Source organism: Triticum dicoccoides, chromosome 2A, assembly GCF_002162155.2.
Source record: "Triticum dicoccoides isolate Atlit2015 ecotype Zavitan chromosome 2A, WEW_v2.0, whole genome shotgun sequence".
Taxonomy (NCBI): domain Eukaryota; kingdom Viridiplantae; phylum Streptophyta; class Magnoliopsida; order Poales; family Poaceae; genus Triticum; species Triticum dicoccoides.
Window position 1 is genome coordinate 184,786,140 of NC_041382.1, and position 20,771 is coordinate 184,806,910.

At 44.1% G+C, this 20,771-nt stretch overlaps 1 protein-coding gene across 3 annotated transcripts; it reads left to right on the forward strand.

Annotated features, from left to right (window-relative positions):
- Window positions 1-1,084: 1,084 nt before the first annotated feature.
- On the forward strand, window positions 1,085-10,036 carry LOC119354112 (kinesin-like protein KIN-4C). Of its 3 annotated transcripts, none has more exons than XM_037620815.1 (27): window positions 1,085-1,327; window positions 1,454-1,598; window positions 2,128-2,274; window positions 2,893-3,045; window positions 3,200-3,426; window positions 3,791-3,966; window positions 4,065-4,189; window positions 4,287-4,323; window positions 4,417-4,508; window positions 4,595-4,708; window positions 4,778-4,891; window positions 5,174-5,260; window positions 5,356-5,533; window positions 5,604-5,704; window positions 5,950-6,048; window positions 6,122-6,235; window positions 6,300-6,416; window positions 6,496-6,576; window positions 6,669-6,740; window positions 6,815-6,905; window positions 7,023-7,039; window positions 7,139-7,224; window positions 7,730-7,993; window positions 8,155-8,296; window positions 8,413-8,511; window positions 8,606-9,196; window positions 9,315-10,036. In XM_037620815.1, exons 2-27 carry the CDS (start codon window positions 1,464-1,466, stop codon window positions 9,660-9,662), a joined length of 3,807 nt encoding a protein of 1,268 aa, XP_037476712.1. In that variant the 5' UTR covers window positions 1,085-1,327; window positions 1,454-1,463; the 3' UTR covers window positions 9,663-10,036. The 3 variants fall into 3 exon arrangements, with proteins under 3 accessions (XP_037476712.1, XP_037476710.1, XP_037476711.1); XM_037620813.1 differs by having other exon boundaries at window positions 1,086-1,327; window positions 7,017-7,039; XM_037620814.1 differs by having other exon boundaries at window positions 1,086-1,290; window positions 7,017-7,039.
- The last annotated feature ends 10,735 nt before the right edge of the window (window positions 10,037-20,771 follow it).

Consider the following 20,771-nt stretch of genomic DNA (forward strand, 5'->3'; position numbering starts at 1 on the left):
TGAGCTTGATGCGGAGAAGCAAGCGAAGAAGCTCGAGATGGAGGCGGAGAAGCAAAGGAAGATGCTCGAGATCGAGGCCACCAATGCCAAGACCAAGGCAAAAGAAGTGGCGCTCGCTAGCATGATGACGGGGGTGGAGATCATGAAGACGGACTTGAGCACGGTGACCCCAAGGAAGAGGTCTTGGTTCGAGAAGATGCAGGTCGACATGCTCAAGTTCAACGACGAGTGATCTATGATGAACAACGCCATTTTTTGTACGCCAGCAAGTGCGCAGGCATGATTACGGACGAGATGGCATGGTTGAACTCCCGCCCCTTTTTGTGTGATGCCGGCCGCTGGCATGACGCCGGCATGAACTCTGGACGATGGCATGGCCGCTGGCATAATCTATGGCCGTGGCTTTTTAAAATTCTGTGCGAACAAGATTTGGGTCTGGACGTTGGGCACACGACCGATCAAAACGAAGAAGGGGCGCACGAGCCGATCCAAACGATAAAAAACAGACAAGGATGTGCGTTCGTTTGAATCGGATCGACTTGGAGTTGCTCTTGTAAAATATAAATTTTGCAGGAACGTAAGACCTTCTTTGGTTTGGAGGAATTTTATAGGAATTCTAGAGGATAGGATTTCTTATAGGATTTTTTTCTTTAGAGCCCTTTGGTTCATAGGAATGGATTTTTATTCCTACATAGGATTGGTTCCTATCCTCTATATTTTATAGGAAAATAAAAATGAGTCTAAACTCAATGAAAAAAATCCTTTGGTGTCAACCAAATGACATCTCATTTCCTATTCCTACTCATAGAATTTGAGATACATGTCATCTCATTTTCTATAAAATTTCTATTCCTACGATAATCTTATCTTATGAATCAAAAAGGCCTAAGCATTAAAAACACAGCAACCATCCGTGGTATCGGCCGCCAACGCCATTCAAATCCGGCAACAAAATACCCGGGCGTGGCACGTGCTTACCGCCTGACAGAGAAGGGGGCCGCGTTTCCACCCCCGTTTGAATTTCGAAATCGGATCCGAAGCCGTTGCGTTGGGTCCACCACCCGCTGGAGGACGCCCCACGGTTCTCATTTCTTCCCATTTTCTCTCGCACGCCTCCCCTCTTCCGTCCGCGCCGAGCTCTCCCTCCCCCCCTCCTCCCCCTCATCCTCATCCGCCGCCGCCGCCACCAGGCGCGTCTTCCTACGCAGCCTCTCTTCTCCCGCACGCCCGCCGCCCCATCCTCTCAGCCCCCGTCGACGGGAGGCGCCGCCACGGCGAGGGCGCGGTGAGGTGAGACGGATTCAAAACCCTCGGCTCAGATTCCGAGGTTCGCCCGAATGGATGCCCGGATTTCTCAGATTTCCGGCTCGGGATGTCTAGATTTCTTGTTTTCTTGGGGTATACTTTGGGCCCTGGACCTTTTCTTGATCCGTTCTGGGAATTTCGTGTTTAGGGTTCTTCCGATGGGGAGCTCGGATATGGCGTCGCAGCCGCAGAGCGACAGCGTCAAGGTGGCAGTCAACGTCCGGCCGCTCATCACGCCGGAGCTCGTCCTCGGATGCACGGACTGCGTCACCGTCACGCCGGGCGAGCCGCAGGTATGTCTTTCTTGGTTGCCTCTGCTGGTCTTGGCAACATGCGCTCCCAGGATTACAGATTGAACTGACGGATGGGCGGGCACATGATAGATTCAGATCGACAGTTGATTCATTCATTTACCAATCTGTTTATCTGGTTTGTTGCCATCTGGGTGGTCCGTGAAATCATGTCTCTGTATTCTCGAGAAAATAATCATGGCATCTGTGAATTTTTGTTTCTTGGAGCATAATCTGGGCGGCCAGATCCACCAAGGGCTTGGATGCATATGGGAGATGAGCCGTGGGGCCCTGGTTCTATTGCTTAGGAGTTAGGACCATTGTCTTTGCTGATTTTGAGCACACTGTTAAAACGTGTTATATTTTCACCGTTGAATTTCTCTTCCAGAACATTGGAATCTATTGTGCCCATCGGAATGAATGCTGAACCAGTATAATTTATATGATAACAACTTTATCAGTAGATTTCTTTTTCTGAATGGCTTATAAGTCTATAAATAGATGTTTATGGTGCTTTTTTGTGCTATTGTAGGTTCAAATTGGCCCACACATCTTCACTTATGATCATGTCTACGGCAGCACGGGGTCTTCTTCCTCGTTGATATTTGAGCAATGTGTGTATCCACTAATCGACTCATTGTTCTGTGGATACAACACCACTGTGCTAGCTTATGGCCAGGTACTTATTTTGTATGTTGGAAGTAATTTCCACACGTGCAATTACAATTGGTTGCTTTATAGCATTGCTCCTAGCTGTTACTGTTGTTCACCTAGCAGCTAATTAACCTTTATTGACAGTTTTATTAGGAAGATGCTTTACTTGTTGCTGTTTTGTGAGTGTAACCGTGTCATCTTCAATATTTACTCTAGCATCACTATAAGGATATCCGTGCGTGATTAAAGGGAGACATCTATCCCATATTTGCGCTTGGGGTTTATCCATCACTTGGCACAATGTGTAATTTTTAGACTATAGTACATTACTACATTGAGAGCCATAGTGTAGCAACTACGGATTCATCATGTCAACTTCTTTTTAGGAATGCCTTAATCATATGATTTTGTAGCCTTAACTTTTCCACATGATTTGTGAACGAATGTCATGCTTAAAATGAGAAAATTACCACTTTGCTTCCAACAATCCAAACAACATTTATGCCTCGTTTAGTTATGGTCCAGATCTCAGCATAGAACATAGACAGTAGCAAGGTAACAACCAACAGTTATGTCTTGAGAGTATTATTTTTGTTCTTGGATGTTTATCTTCTAACTTGCCTTTTTCTCATACAACCTTTAGACTGGATCCGGGAAGACATATACGATGGGGACCAATTATTCTGGTGAATCTAACTGTGGAGGAATAATTCCACAAGTCATGGAGACGATATTCAAGAAAGCTGATGCAATGAAGGGTGATACAGAGTTCTTAATTAGGGTATCCTTCATTGAGGTATGCTAGCTGGTACTCACTATGTTCCATATTTCTTGAACTAAAACCACGACAAGAATTATGGACGGAGAGAGTAGCACTTATCTTTACTTCAATATAATTGAAATACATATTTTGCTTATTACCATTTGGTGTGTGTTGCTGTTCACATCAGATATTCAAGGAGGAAGTATTCGATTTGCTTGATGATCCTGGGTCTGTTGCAAAAGCAGCAGCGCCTGCTAGAGTGCCTATTCAGATTCGAGAAACTGCAAATGGAAGCATTACGCTTGCTGGCGTGACGGAGGCTGAAGTCAAGTCAAAAGAAGAAATGGCCTTGCACTTGGCACGAGGATCTTTGTCACGCGCAACTGGAAGTACAAACATGAATAGCCAGTCAAGGTAAGTCGCATATACTTCGATGATGCGATGAGCAATTTTGTTTACATGAACACCAACTTTTCTGTTTAGACTCCTTTTTTCATCTGTTCTGGGTTCTAATACTACTAAAACGGTTAGATCATTCTGTTTATTTTACTGTTGGCTTTTGTGTTGCCATATGTGCTATTTGTTGGATTGGTTTTAAATTGGGACCTTGAGCAGATGAGCTACTTGCATGATTTTTGAAAGTTTAAGTGTAGACATTCAAATATTTTAAGCAATTGCTTTGGACAGTGACATGCCCTAGAAAAACACAATGTTGACCAGTAATTTTGATTATAATGTATTTATAACTTGTATTTCAATGGACATTTTTTCTTTGCAGTCGCTCTCATGCTATTTTTACGATATCTATCGAACAAAAGAGGACCTCAAGTTCTGCATCTGAGAAGTCAACTAGTAATGAATATGATATTTTATCATCAAAATTTCATCTAGTTGACTTGGCTGGTTCTGAGAGGGCTAAACGAACAGGAGCTGATGGATTACGGCTTAAAGAAGGCAAGGACGGATCTTCTTGCATTTGTAGATGTTGGTTTAATTCAGTATATAACTGCTAAACTGATATTGAATATGTTCTTTGTATCTTCTGGCTATAGGGATACACATAAACAGAGGCCTTCTTGCTCTTGGCAATGTTATTAGTGCATTAGGTGATGAAAAGAAGCGGAAAGAAGGAGCATTTGTCCCATACCGGGACAGCAAATTAACTCGCCTGCTGCAGGTATGTATACCATTACTTGTATTTCTATATGGCCTCTTATTTTAAGCCGGAAAACTGAAATCTAATATGTGGCTAATGGCTATTTGTTCTCTTGCAGGACTCTCTAGGAGGAAACAGTAAAACCGTTATGATTGGTAGGTTTAGAGTTTTGCACACTTATATCCTCGTATTGCCCTACTGGGAACAATACTAAAATCAAATTTCTTTGCCATTTATTTTTTCTGCAGCTTGCATTAGTCCTGCTGATTCTAATGCAGAGGAAACCATAAATACACTCAAGTATGCCAATCGTGCTCGGAATATTCAAAACAAAGCAGTGGTATGCTTGTTCTATCCTTAAAGAAACCTTTGCATCTTTTATTTGGGTTGCCATCACTTGCTTATCCTTTTGTATCTTATGAATAGATCAACAGAGACCCAGTTACAGCAGAGATGCAAAAATTGAGGAGTCAATTAGAGCAGCTCCAGAGTGAACTTCTGTTTTCCCGCAGTGGGAGTGCGGCACTAGAAGAACTTCAGGTTGGTTTGGTGCATTGACCAATCAGATTAGTTCATTTTATCACTAATGTTCTTTTCTGCATCTTTCAGCTGCTGCAACAAAAAGTCTCTCTACTTGAGTTAAAAAATTCAGAACTGTACTGTGAGCTCAAGGAAAGGGAAATGTCTTGTGAACAGTTAGCACAGCGTGCAGTTGCTGCCCAGGTATCTTGTGCTTGAATCGTGCATGCACTTTTCTTGATTCAGTGAAGCCATAATATACTTCTGTACATAGTGTTATTTATTAGTGCTTTATGAGTTCACCCTCCTTACGTAATGCAGCATGTGGGTGTATCTCTTATGTGATATTTGTATGTCTTCATGATATGCAATTACTTATATACCGCATACCATTTCTCTGTACCATCTATATAATGGAATGTAGCCTATGAGTAGCCCTGCCAATAATGTAGCACAATACATAACAAATATTTTATTTGTTGACAGCTGGAAAAGGATCAGCTCATGTTAAAGCTCGATTCAGCACGCAATGGAAAATCGTGGGATGATATTGAAAATGCCGGTAGTGAGCAGGTGTGTACAATGAAGTGTCTCTAATCAAATACCGTTTTGTGTGGACATTGTCATACCACCCTACTTGAACTGTTACATTATTATTTTCTGAGTAGGATGTGGACCTTATGAAGACCTATATATCGAAGATTCAGCAGTTGGAGGCTGAAGTAACACGGCAGAAGTTCTCCACTGCCTGTAGAAATGGTTTGCATGATCGACTTGCACTGGATAAGGGCATGCTTCTAGACGATCTAGGTTCAGGTTGTGAAGTAGGAACGCTCGAAGTGTCAAGTAAGTTACTGAAACACGTTGATACCATGCGTTCGTGACACTTACTCTAACAGGCACCCTTCTTTTTCAGGTGAAGTTGATGAAGAAGAAAAGGAAAGAGAACATTCATCCATACAGGAGAAACTGGATATGGAGCTGCAAGATCTAGATAAAAGACTTCAGCAAAAGGAGGTACTATTTTTCTTTCTTTATGATTGTAGTTGTTTGTATATGATTTACAACTTGTCTTGCTTGACCTTGGCATTTTGTTTACATGTACTGAATATTCTTCATTCACCCATCCGTTGTAAACTCGTGTTCAAAGATAACCACATTTAGCCTACGATTCTTATAGTTTTTTACTGTTCTCTGGTATTATTTTTTTGTTCCACTGGAAGATTGTAATTATACCTCTTTTTAAATTTAAATTTCTGAAGGCTGAGATGAAACAATTTGCGAAGAGTGATACCTCTGTTCTCAAGCAACATTATGAGACGAAGTTACATGAGATGGAACAAGAAAAGAAGGCTTTTCAGGTTTCACCTGGCTTAAATTTGCTGATTCCTTTTTTCCCCCCTGAAACAGTAGTAATCTTAATTGTGTTTACAGAAAGAAATTGAGGATCTCCGTCATGCACTAGCAAAAATATCTTCCTCAACTGATGAGTGCTCACACAAAATGAAAGAGAACTATCTTCAGAAGATGAACATGCTTGAAACTCAGGTTTGTACATACATGAATTGATCTTTTCTCTTTCTCAGATACTAACTGGCCACCATTATGGCAGGTCTCTCAGCTCAAGAAAAAGCAGGATGCTCACCAACAGTTGCTACGACAGAAACACAAAAGTGATGATGCAGCTATGCGTTTACAAGGAGAAATTCAACGCATCAAATCTCAGAAGGTTTTCCTTTCCTTCCAAATGTTCCCAAATTTAATGTCGTTTTATCATCTGACATATGTTCTTTTAAATGTTATCTTAGGTTCAACTTCAACAAAAGATCAAACAAGAATCCGAGCAATTTAGATCTTGGAAAGCGGCTCGTGAAAAGGAAGTGCTCCAGGTTACTGTTTTGACTGTTTGTAGTTCATTTCTTCTGTAAGCTTGCAATCTTTTAAAGGACTTGTGGTGAGAATGGTGTGTTTATATTACCAGCTGAAGAAGGAAGGGAGACGGAATGAATATGAGATGCATAAACTCCTAGCTTTAAATCAGAAGCAGAAAATGGTTAGTTTTCTAACAAAAAATCGTTGTTGTTGCTTCCAAATAACTTGGTAGTTATGCCAGCCTCCTCCATGTAGGTTTTACAGCGAAAAACTGAAGAAGCTACGATGGCCACGAAAAGACTGAAAGATTTGCTCGAAGCAAAGAAGTCCACCCGTGATGCTCATGGTAAGAAGCTACAGAGAGTGACTTCTTTTCTGCTGCTACTGAGATATTTATGTGCTCATATGTCCCAACTGATGAATTGCTGCCTTTTGGTTTTGATTTGTAAACTTGAAGGAACAGGCGCATCAGGGATTCAGGTGCTCTTACAAAAACCTGACAATATTTCGGTGAATACAATAGGCTTTTGTACTTTAATGTTGTACTATGTCTGAAATATTCTTTTAACATGTCACTAGGCCTTGATGCGAACGATTGATGATGAACTTGAAGTAACTGTAAGGGCGTATGAATTACGTTCACACTATGACCGACAAATACAAGAGTAAGTCTCAGGTTCCTTCTGTTGCTAATATAAGCTTTTGTTGCTAGTACTTTCTTGCCTGGTAGTGTTTATCATGTATATGTGCATTGTATCGAACAATTTTGATGACGGACAAAAAGGTGAACACGGTTTTAGTCATCGGAAATGAAACAGGCCATGTGAAAATAATTCCTTTCCATACCAAATTGACCATACCACTGGAGAGATCGATGCCGAGCGTGTAGAGTAGGGTCAGCTAAAATCTGCAAGGCTTGCAAATATATAGGCTTATATCCTTCTTGTTTCAAAGGCACATCAGTATTGAGATTTTTTCCAACACATAATTTATCTGAAGGGAAATCATGGGCTTTCACAGTTCAGTAAAGTTAGCTCTGATCTGTTTCTTTATTTATTTAAAATCAAAAACTGTTGTAACTTGTAACTGTGAAATTCTACATGCGCTGGTTGAGTGTTGTCTTGTGCATTAAAATTTAATGTATTTTACATAAACTTTTCTTTAAAACAGGAGAGCAACAATATCTAAGGAAATAGCAAAGCTGAAGGAGTGTCCCGAGGCTATGTCTCCTAGCGCTAGGAGTTCCAGAATATCAGCACTGGAAAACATGCTGTCATCATCATCTAGTGCTATGGTATCAATGGCTTCTCAACTGTCTGAAGCGGAGGAGCGGGAGCGTGTGTTCAATGGTAGAGGCAGATGGAACCATGTAAGGTCCCTGCCTGATGCAAAGAACACAATGAATTACCTTTTTCAGTTAGCATCATCTTCAAGGTATGTTGTACTTGTCATTTAGTGTCCAATGATGTTTATATCTCTTATGTTGTGTAATCAGTACTACCTGTTTTTCATGATTGAAGTTTTCTAAAAGAAATTAAATGGACAATCCCTGGTTTTTCCTAAATATGTTCTAATTTTCTGTATGTCGCTTCAAGGTGCCAACTACATGATAAGGAGGTGATGTGTATAGAGAAGGATCTCATCATTGGAGAACTGAAAGAAAAGGTGGTTGCGCTTAATGGCAGAACTAGACAGTTAGAAGCACAAGTTAATGATCTACATAACCAAAATATGCAGGTAAATACTCTATAATTGTGCACTTTTATCATCACTGAAATTTTGATGATGCATTTCATTAAGCAGATACGATTGCAGTTATCACTCGCACACTGATACTTTCTTCTAATTGACAGCTTTTCGCTGCAATGAACAATGCGAAGAAATCTGGTAGGGCCTCAAGGCGTGATACTACTATTGATCCAGAAGATGGTCAAATTTATGCTTTGCGGAAGGTATCTAGCTACCTTCCTGTTTTCAGTTTCATCTAGATTACATCTGGTGACATTCATAGGCAGTTTTTTCTCATGTTGCCCATCCTGAATGTAGAGTGCTCGAGGTTCTCAATTCCAGCATGGTAAGAGCAGCTTCTACTGGTCGGATGACATGGACATATCAGATGCTGATGAGTCGGGAGAATTAGAAGATATGAGTGATGATGGATCTGATACAGACTGGGTAGAGTCATCCAGGAAAATCAATAATACACGGCGGCGAACATCTAACCCGAGTAGAAACAATTCACTTACAGATGTGAAGTCAGAGATGCCTAGTGAGGAAATTCCCACTATCCAGAAAGAGCATGCTTCTTCACAGTGCTGCTCGTGTTCATCGAAATCGTTGTGCAAGCTCACCAGATATTGTGAGTGCAGAGCTCTAGGCTCACAATGCGGTACTGGTTGCGGGTGTAATGCTTCCAAGTGTTCCAATAGGATGCGCGTCGTCAAGGAAGAAATAGACGATGAACCACCATCCGAGAAGGAAGGGAGCGAGTTTGGTAACGTTTCTTCTTCAGGGAATGATGCCAAAATGAAGGAAGAAGTGAAGCAAGGAATCATGCTTCTCGAGAATGCTGTGGCTGAGAAGGAAACTCAGCAGCCAAAATCAAGAAAGCCATTGGCGGACATTGGAAATAACGATGTAAGTACACTACTACTATTTCAGGGAATACGGAACTGTCGCTCGCGACCAATCTAGTTTTCGCTGTCATGGACATTTCTGTACCGTCACTGCCTCATTTTGCGTGCATGACTTACAGGCAAAACAAGCTGGGGCAAAACCTAAGCAGAGGAAGAACTGGCGCAAGTCGGCAACAATCCAGCTCGTCCCTACGGAGCCTCCTGCACCAGCCCCAGCCTCTGCGCCGGATAACGCCGAAGCCGCTCCGCAGAACAGAGCCGACATTCCCCTGAGGCTGCCGAGGGCAATGTCCTCTGTGTCCGCTGCGGAGAGTAACCCTCTTACAGACCGCAATGCCACCAAGGCAGGCGAGTCCGTGAGCAGCAACAAGGAGAACGGCAGCGTTGCCACGACGAGGGTACCGGCTCCGGCTCCGGCTCGGTCGAGAAAGAATGCTGCCATGGAGAAGGAGAACCACCTGGGATGATGATCATCAGCCTGCCAGTGATGAGCATGTTGGAAGAGATTGCAGAAGAGGACGAGGTTAAACTGTTATAACCGACGAACGCCGAGATCCCCCCTGGAGATGATCGGTCGGATCCTTTTGCCGAGCCAAGAATTGATTGTGTTTTCTGTGGCATCCGACCGCGGAGTAGCGTTTCTGTTTTCTGTAGCCGGTTCTCCCGGGGCATGTCAGTTAAGTTAAAACTGTGTCTCTCCATACTGGATAGGTTTAGATGTACTTATGTGTGTTGTGAAGCCAGTTTTGCTGGCTGGCTCGTGTACTGCGGTGGGAGGTTACCTGACAGATGACAGTTTCTCTGCTGTTAAGATATGGCTGTGTTTGCGTTGGTCGCGGTTCACTTGATTGTTAGACCCATCCCTGGTAGAGTAGATGGACGGATGGGAATCTTACAAAGCCATTCGTTCATACCCGTGCATGTTCTTTCTCGCCTGTCTGCCTGTTTGATGCTGAACCTGAAGCAGCAAGTTGTGGTGGGGGGCTGGGCTTTCAGTTTCCCTTAAAAGAAGTGTAGTGTAGCGAGAATGATGGAAACCTGGAAGTTGGAACCCGGTCAAAATCATGGGTCAGATTGAATGACAGGATTATACCATTTGAAGCCGTTAGGTTTGACTTGCCATATGAACATACAGTACCACCCAACAACCCATTGCCTGAATTTAGTCAGACTCGGCCTCCTGGACAACAAGGCATTGAGTTCAGCTCAGCGGTTTTCCCGGCACGTCTGAGCCCCTCTTGAATCTAATTCCAACCCAACCCAACCAAAACAAATCGTCGTGAATCCGGTGACCAGTTTTCTTTCTGGTAGCTGCGGTGCAGGGAGAAGAGAATCCAATTCTCTGTCACGTCCGTGCGTCCTTGGCTAATCTCCTCTGCCTGCCTGCCAGTCCACACACATCCCTGTCGCGCCGTACGACGCGATTAGCAGCTGCTCTACCCCGGTTCCGATGTGAATACGGCGACGCACGTGAGGGCGGGCGTCGCTTTCGTGTCGCCACCAAGTACTACTAGTACAGTATTTGATTATTAATGAATCATATTGCGCCTGATTATATTAGATTAATCGGGGTGGATTAGGGTGCCACGCCGCTGTAGGAGCTCGAGACTGACACAGCTACGACAGACCTATAACGGCTACTTAGACCACGACATAAGCTATTACTGTAGTATAATTAATTGGCGGTTTAGTCTCAAAGGAAAGGGGCAGGAGGTTCAGTAGCCGTTATGAAATTCTTTTTTCTTTGAGGGGTTTATGAAATTCTTCTGTGGACCAAAACGTCTGGGCTTTTGCTTCTTTTTGTCTGACGGGGAATTGGGAGACGGAAGCGGCCCATGCGCTTGCTTCACCTGTGGCTTTTTTTTTTTTGAGGGGTGCTTCACCTGTGGCTGTAGGCTGTAGGTGCACGGAAGGAGGCAGTGCCGTGCCGGATGCTACGTTGCCGGGACGTACAAGTTTTTATCTATCTTGGCACCCGATTCTGTAGTATATCCACTGCTAGTAGTATCAATCTATCTCGTGGGTGGAAAGAAAGACGGGACAATTTTCTAGCACAAAAGCGTCCAAGCGGTGGGGAGCACAGCACACACTCCTTGACCCGGACGGCTCCCCCCCTCCTCCTCCTCCATTATTGGTGAGAGACGCCAAAATTTCAAAAGGCGGGAACAAAAGGGGGCCTCATCTCATCATTGTCGCCATTTGCAGGGCTCCGGATTGGCCGCGCCCTTCTACTCACGGGCACAAAGCAAGGGAGCCCCAAAGTAAACTCTTTTATTAACCCGACAGTATTTACCTACCTGCTGGGGCGCATATATTATGCTACTACTAAACTTTTTGATGGTCCCACACATTGTAGCATCTTCGCCGGCGTGACGGGTTATTCTCTTGTTTAGAGCTAGCCATGCGTTCGTTGCGAACTTGCGATCTGCATCGCTCGTAGCGGTAAGCGCTGCTATTAGTACTACTACCGTTGATTGAGTGGGTAACTATTATTACGCGCATTTGGCAACGGTTTCGCGTATCCCGGTGGGTAAATGGGGGGGCATCAGGTCGTTTAATAAAGGTCTTTTATATCCACAGGAATCACAAATCCCAGATCCCACGTTAGGAACAGAATTGCCGCACTCCGTGTCACAGATCGGGGAGTAAACAAAGCGTGTCAGGCAGTTACGATCTTCTCGTTTAAATACCTGCATTTATAGCAGATATCCTAGTAAAACTAACGAATGGAGCCATTGAGAGGAGTAGTAACATATATCTCAGGGTAACTAAAACGTCGATAATTCTAAACTCACGGACAACAACGAAGGGTTCATGGGCTTCTCCACACTAATTACCCCCTCCCCCTCCATCAATTTCATGGGGTGAAGCCGGCCTTCCTCTTTTAATCCCAATCAAAACCTGCCAACTAGCATCAATCCGTAAAATCTGTAAAATATGTCTATCGCTCTAGCATTGCTCCTGAAACGTTTGCTAACATGATTTCGAGCAGGACGAGTTAGTATGGTTTTAACCATCTAAAACAATCTGTAAAGTCTGTAAAAACACTGCCCAATGGTGGAAATACTGAGCATCCAAGGCAATGCCCCAAGTAGGAAGCGATGAGTATGCCGCCAACACCGCTCCGACCAAGGCGAAACTTTGGTTTTTCATAACCCGAGACCCAATGACAAGAGAGGTGAAGGGGCTCCTCGGCCTCCAACAAGGGATACGACATCTCATCCTACACTGACCAAGGGCGGTGAAGGGGCTCCTCGACCTCCAACAAGGGGTATGACATCTCATCCTACAACGATTGAGGTCGGTGCTAGGCTTTCACCGGAGCTCACCGCATCCATCATCACTGCAACCTGCCCATCGAAACACCGCCACCCGAGCCACAACAATGTCACATGATGCATCTCGTCGTCACTATCATACAACACCACAATCATCGAGCAAACTGAGCACCATGCCGCACCTTGCGCCGCCATGGGCACGCCACACCTCCGGATGCCAAATCCGCGCTAGGATGAATGATCAGACAACTCCAAGCCCCACCAAAATATGGCAATGTATCTTTTAAAAAGAGTTAATTACACCCGGGGTACATAAACTTTCGCGGCGGTAACGGATCCATACACAAACAAAAAAAACCCATAAAAGTCATACATCAACTCTGATGCGGTAACGTTTAGGTACAAAACAGTCTGAAACATGCCAACTGGGCTGCCACGTAGGAAGAGAAGGCTCGCGGCAGGTGTTGGGCACTTTTCTACATTCCCCCTGGTGTGGTACAATATTTGCGGTTTGCCCCGGTGCTCACAAACCATCCTTAACCCCCTGCTGTCTCTGTTTCTCTGCGTCGTGTTGGGCCTCTTTTTCTTTGCCTCTGCCTCGACGCCGTCGCCTTCTCTGCCGCCGGTTTGGACGCCGCCGCCCATCGACGCGGCATGGAGCCGCTCCTACGGGGGCCCGGGGAGTTCCCTCCTGAGTACGGTACGCGCTCGATCCTCTTCTCCTGTTGGGTTGCTCCCTTGTCCTAGGGTTTTAATCGGGATAGGTTCTTCATGATTTAGGTGGAAAGATTGATGTTTTGTTGACGCAATTCATGCGATGAAGGGAATGTATGTGTTTGATAGGACGATTACTGTTGTTTCGTTGCTTTCCATGTTGGATTGCCGGTGGTGATGATTTGGGGCTTAATTTAGGGTTAATTTAGGGGTTGTTCTTGGATTTGAAGGAAGATGTGATAGATGTTGTGATTGTTGGGATGTATGCACCCCCCTATGATTACTGTGATGGATGCCCTATTCTTGCTGTCGAAATTCAGTTATTGCACTGTACTTGCTGTCAAAATTCAGTTAGTGATTGTTGTCGAATTCAGTTAAGTGCATGTTGTCCATAAATGTTGCGGTGAATTCAATTAAGTGATGTTAAATGTTGTTAATTAGTTATTGGTGTACTATATACTCAAAAGGAATTCATTTACTGCTATGTTTTGCATCAGAGTCTGAAGAAAAAATCTGTCTTTTTTGCAGTAACTTCAGGAGAAGAATCTCTGTTGTTCTCTGTAGCGTTTGAGCACAATGGCTTATTTATTGGGCAAGGAGTCAACAGATCATATATTGGCAGCACTTATTGTGGATTTGACTACTGTCATGCTGACACTTGGTCCTTAGATATGCTGAAATTTTGCCTGGACAAGCTGGATTACTCCCATGGTTACCCAGATCTGCAAGTGTACTGGTGCTTGCCAGGCAAAGACATAGTAGATGGCCTTGTTTGTGTGGATACTGAATAGGTCATTGCTGCTATGGTCAATGCAAGCAAAGAATGTAAGACACTGCTATTAATAGTGGATGAGGAGAACAAGATAAGAACTTTGTATGATGATGTGATCCTAGATGGGCCCCCTCTGCCAAGGGTAATTACTCCAAGGAAATTGCCAAGGTCTGCTGAAGGAATAGAGGAAGAAGACAATGGAGAGGCAGGAGAGGAAGAAGAAAATGCAGATGATAGAGATGAAGGAGAGCAAGGAGATGGCACAACAACAACAGAGCAAGGAAAGGAAATTGATTCAGATTTTTATGAGAGTGATTATGATGTGAAAGATATGGATGATGATCTATTCCTTGAGAATGTAGATGCAGAAGTTGGTGACTACAATGAACAGGAAGGATATGTACCAGAGGATGATCCTTTAGATGATGATGAGCTAAACCTGTCCAAAGCAGAACTTGAGAAACTGCAATACACATTTAGGCTTACAGTCCAGAAGTTGACATGAACAATCCAGTGTTCAGAGTAGGGCTTGTGTTTGGTGACATGAAAGAGCTGAGGATGGCATTGGATGCATACACTGTGAGGAACAGAGTCAAAATTTTCAAACCAAGAAATGAGAGTGAGAGGCTTGATGCAGTGTGTTCTCAGGGATGCCCTTGGCTGCTTGAAGCTTCAAAGGACAATAGGACTGGAAGCATTGTAATAAGGCAGTACAATGACAATCACACATCCAGAAACACTTTGATTCCGAGTGTTTGACTGTTAAGATTCTTACACAAAAATTCCTTGATGAGTTTAGAGACAACCAGAAAATGGACGTCACAACATTTGGGAACAAAGTGCAGAGAGAGTTTAAGTTGATGCCCAATAAAATGAAACTGGGAAGAGCTAGAAAGGCAACACTTGGTATCATCCATGGAAATGAAGCAGAGCAATACCAGCAGCTATGGGATTATGGCCAAGAACTAAGAAGGTGCAATCCTGGGAGCAAATTTATTGTCAGAACAACCAAGGTGAAGGGGAAAGATGATGCACTCCCAAAGGACCATTTGTCATCACTGTATTGGTCCTATGATGCTTGCAAGAGAGGGTTTCTAAAGGGATGTAGGCCTATAATATTTCTGGATGGCTGCCACTTGAAGAGCAGGTACAAAGGCCAGCTACAGACAGCAGTGGGCATAGACCCAAATGACTGCATATTTCCTATTGCTATGGGTTTGGTGGAAGTGGAGTCTACTTATACATGGGAATGGTTCTTGACAACACTTAAGAATGATCTCAACATTGTGAACACATGCCCATATACTATCATGAGTGACAAGCAAAAGGTAATGCAAATGTGTGCTTCTTCATGTGTACATGAGCTCTATAGAACCGTGCTTCTTCATGTGTGCTTATGTGTGACTTTGTGCAAATTTTCAGGGTATAATAAATGCAGTTGGGAAAGTTTTTCCAGATGCTGAGCATAGATTTTGTGTTAGGCACTTATACCAGAACTTTCAGAAGAAGTTCAAAGGGGAAACACTGAAAAACCTTTTGTGGGCCATGGCAAGATCAACAAATTTACCAAAGTGGACACAAAACAGAGAGAAAATGAGAGAGGCCAACATTGAAGCTTACAACTGGCTTGAGGACAAAGCACCTAACCAATGGGTTAAGAACTTCTTTAGTGACTTCCCCAAGTGTGATATCCTCTTGAACAACATGTCTGAGGTCTTCAATAGGTACATTTTTCAGTTCTTCTTTAATTTCCATTGATGCTTTCATTGATGAGTGAATTGCTCATTTAAATACTTTGCAACTGTTTTACTCATACAACTGTTTTAAATACATTGCAGCTACATACTAGATGCCAGGGGTATGTGCATTATATCCATGTTAGAATGTATCTTGGGAAAACTTTCATTAAGACTTGCTAGCAAGCATAGGGAGGCAGTGGAAAAGTGGACTGGAAGAATCTGTCCAAAGATTAGAAAGAAGTTAGAAAAGAATGCAGAGTTGAGTGGTAACTGTTTTCCAAGAGATGCTGGTAATGGCATTTATCATGTGCAATCTGGACCCAACTCATATATAGTTGATATCATTGGTAGAACTTGTGATTGCAAGAGCTGGGGGTTGAGTGGAATTCTTTGTCCACATGCTATAGCAGTTTGTAGGGCTGAGAGGATAGACCCTGAGGAGCTGGTGCACAAATGTTACACCATAGAAACATATCTGAAGGCCTATGGTCACAATATCATGCCTCTCAGAGATAGGACCCACTGGGATAAGCTAAATGGAATGTACATCCATCCTCCTTTGTTTACTAAGGTCATGGGAAGGCCAGCCACAAAGAGGAGGAAAACTCCAGAAGAGAAGAAGAAGAAGGATGGCACAGTTTATCTCAATAAGAAGGGTGTGGCAATGCACTGTTCAGTATGTGGAAAAGATGATCACAACAAAAGGGGTCATGGCAAATACATGGAAAGGCAAATGCAGGATCCACAAGTGGAAGAGGAAGAGGAAGATGAGTTTGCATGCCCTGAAATTCTCGAGGTTAGTGCATATTATTTTACCAGAATTTCATTGCACTTTACTTCATTGTATGACTTAATTGTCATGTGTAGGATATACTGCCTCACCACATCAACCATATGCTGGATCCAATCAATGATAGGAGCAGCATGGTGTACACAATGGGACAAGAGGTACTTGATGTTGCATGTTTGCATGTTTACTTGATGTACACAATGGGACAATAGGAGCAGCCTTGTAAGATGAGTTTGCATGTTTCACTTACTGTTGCACTTGATGTTGCAGGAGAGGGCTCATCTTACAAGGATGGTGCCACCTGGACCTCTCCCAGAGGAATCCAGTTTTGTAGCTGATGCCAGAGATTTGATTCCACAGAGAAGAACAAATACTACTGCAACTGTTAAAGGAAGAACAACTATGGCAAGCAGAGGCAATAGAAGGGCAACAACACAAGTGGTACCAAATGCAGGTACTGACTGTTTAACTTAAATCACAAGTGTTGGTCCTGACTGTTTGCATGTTCTTAAGTTACTATACTTTTCAAATGCAGATGAGCCTGGAACAAGTGCCAATGCAGGCAGAGCAGTGAAGAAAACAAGAAGTGGTGGAAGATCTGGTGGAAGAAGTGGTGGAAGGACTGGTGGAAGAGCTGGCGGCAGAGCTGGTGGAAGAGCTGGTGCAAGAGGAGGTAGCGCTGGAAGAGGCACTGGCCCAGAAGCAGCAGGGGAAGGAGCTGGTGTAGAAGGGAGAAGAGTTGAAGATACAGCTATGTGGCAGTTGATGTTTGGACAAGATGGAGCAAGGAATGCCATACCAGACTTGAATGAGGAGATTCCATGTAACACCCTCGATGCGACTATATCTCCCACGTGTCGAGGCACGACTTAGAGGCATAATCGCATTGAAGGCATATGTCGCAAGTTAGGCAATCTTCACAACATCCCATGTAATATGAATAATAAAGGGGAGATAACATAGTTGGCTTACACTCGCCACGTCAATCAAGTACATAAATAACATTACATCATCCAAACACTCATGGCCCGACTACGGCGCCAAAATAAAAGATAACCCAACATGCGACACGGTCCCGTTCACCCCCAACTGGGCACCACTACTGATCATCGGGAAAGGAAACATAGTAACGTTGAGAGTCTTCGTCGAACTCCCACTTGAGCTCAACGCGTCTCCTGGAGCGGAATCATCAGGCCCTGCATCTAGTGTAATAGTAATCTGTGAGCCACAGGGACTCAGCAATCTCGCACCCTCGCTATCAAGACTATTTAAGCTTATAGGTAAGGCAAGGAAAAATATGAGTGGAGCTGCAGCAAGCGACTAGCAAGTATGGTGGCTAGCTTATACGCAAAAGAGAGCGAGAAGAGGAGGCAAAGCGCGAGCGTGAAACTAGAGAGCAACCTGCGCAAACATTACTCCAACACCATGTCCACTTCCCGGACTCCGCCGAGAAGAGGCCATCACGGTAACACACTTAGTTGATTCATTTTAATTAAGTTAAGGTTCAAGTTATCTACAACCGGACATTAACAAATTCCCATCTGCCCATAACCGCGGGCACGACTTTCGAAAGTTCAAATCCCTACAGGGGAGTCCCAACTTAGCCCATGACAAGCTCTCACGGTCAACGAAGGAATAGACCTCCTCCCAAGACGTTCCGATCAGACTCGGTATCTCGGTTCTTCAAGACACTTGACAGGTTAAAACAAGACCAGCAACACCGCCCGAATGTGCCGACAAATCCCGATAGGAGCTGCACATATCTCTTTCTCAGGGCACACTCAGATTGTCCTAGGTACGGGTAGGCCAGCCCAGAGTTGCCCCTGGTGGCCACTGGCAGCTGACAGGTGGACCAACACTCAGAGGAGCACTGGCCCGGGGGGGGGGGGTTAAAATAAGATGACCCTTGAGTCTGCATAACCCAAGGGAAAGAAAAGGCTAGGTGGCGAATGGTAAAACCAATGTTAGGCATTGCTGGAAAAGCTTTAATCAAGGCGAACTATCAAGGGGTTCCCATTATAACCCAACCGCGTAAGGAACGCAAAATCCGGGAACATAACACCAATATGACGGAAACTAGGGCGGCAAGAGTGGAACAAAACACTAGGCGAGAGGCCGAGCCTTCCACCATTTACCAAGTATATAGATGCATTAAGATAACATGGCAATATAATGATATCCTAACAAGTAAATAAAAGATGTTCCAACAAGGAATGCCTTCAATCTTCACCTGCAACTAGCAACGCTATAAGAGGGGCTGAGCAAAGCGGTAACATGGCCAATCAACGGTTTGCTAGGACATGCTGGTTAGAGGTTTGACATGGCAATTTGGGAGGCTTGCAAGCAAGTGGTAGGCATCGTAGCAATGGCATAGCAAAAGAGCGAGCAAACTAGCATAGCAAAGATAGTAATGCTTTCGAGGGTATGATCATCTTGCCTGCATAGTTGTCAGAGTTGACTGGATCCTCGAAAGCAAACTCAACGGGCTCCTCGTTAGCGAACTCGTCTCCCGGCTCTACCCAAACAAGACAAACAAGCAACAAGGATACAATCAACCACATGCAAACTCAAACAACGCAATGCAAAGATGGTATGCTATGCGGGATGCGATGCGGGATGCGGAATGCAAGATATGACAGGAAATGCATGAATCTGGCCTCAACTTGGAAAATCAAGTGTGCCACTGGAAACATGAGATGAAATCGCTTGAAAACGATATAAGGAACGCCGGAATCGGAGTTACGGTTTGGAAACGGCAAGCGATTTAAAATGACACCGGTCTGCGATTTACAGCAAGTAGCCATCTAAATGCAATGAGATGAACATGCTACAGCACCCAAACATGACAACAAAATACATGGAAGGGACGCATATAAGATGCTTAACAAAAGTCTAGCACTGAGCTACGGCCAAATCATTCATTAACAGGTTCAAACAAGCATGGCAAAAATGCATATGACAACCATATTTCAGACTTTGTGATATTAACACTTGTCTGGAATCCAGATTAGGTAGCTCACTTCGGAGCAACAAAACTACATGCTACAGGACCTGAACATGGCAAAGTAAAGCATGGCAGGGAGCTACTCAAAGAGCTTAACAAAAGTCCCTTAGTGACCTTGAGCCAAAAGGGATCAGAAAATACAATTGCAATCATGTGAACATAGCAAAAACATATTCAGTTTTCAGACTCAGTGAAAAACTGACACATGCTAAAATATAACTCAAGTAGTCATGTTTACGAGCTCGATGCACTCACTACGGTGCAAGTGATGGCAAGAAAAGCATACACCAATCAAGAAGGCACAAAATGCAAGCTAGACATGGCAAGAACAATAGCATAGCATGCATGGATCAACTACAACATCATCGGCAAAATTGCAAACAAGTTGACAATCTACCCAGATTCACAAAGTAGCAAAAGTAGAGCTCGATTGACTCAAGCTAGGGTGCTCCAAAATTGCAAACAAAGACATGGATGGATAGAGCACTACAATATTAACAAAACATCCTTACTGATCATCCTCAAAAGAGGCACGGATCACTAGGAAACAACATGAACATATGGCATCATGAGATAAACAGGTCCAGGACAGTGAAATTGCTAAGTCCCTGAAAACAGAATTACCAAGTGCACCACTTTGCAAGCTTGCACAAGTCACCACACACATCAAAAAAATACATGGGTTACACCTCTGGAAAGATGACAAAGCCCTTAACAAAACACATGTAGAGCATCAGGGCATATCATGCACACATTAATCATGGCAAAAATGACAAAAACCTAAATGGAGTAGCAGATCTGCCAATTATCTCAAGTAGCCCTATTCTAACAGCATTTCGGGCATCAAGATGAGCTCAAATGAAAATGATGCAATGGAATGAAATGATGTACTCTCTGAGATGAACATTTTGATATGCTATATGCATGAATCGGAGCTACGGATGCAAAGTTACGGAGCCGTGAACATGAGCATATGGACTGAGAATTTCGGGACTTAGAAGAAAAAAATCACCCCGAGATCCAAGGTTTACTGTTCACGCACGCGAACTGAGAACTCCGGCGAGGGTTGACTTGCTCCAACGAGGTCGCAAAACCGGCTGGGAGGAGAGGGAGAGCCGCACCCGGCCGGATCCGGGCCGGATCTGGCGGCGGACGACGACGGCGGCCACCGGGGACGCGGGGCGGCGAGCTCGCGGCTTCCCGCGGGCGGCGGCGGCGAGGTAAGCGGCGGGGCGACGACGGAGGCTTGGCGGCGGCAGCGACCGGTGAAGGAGGCGGC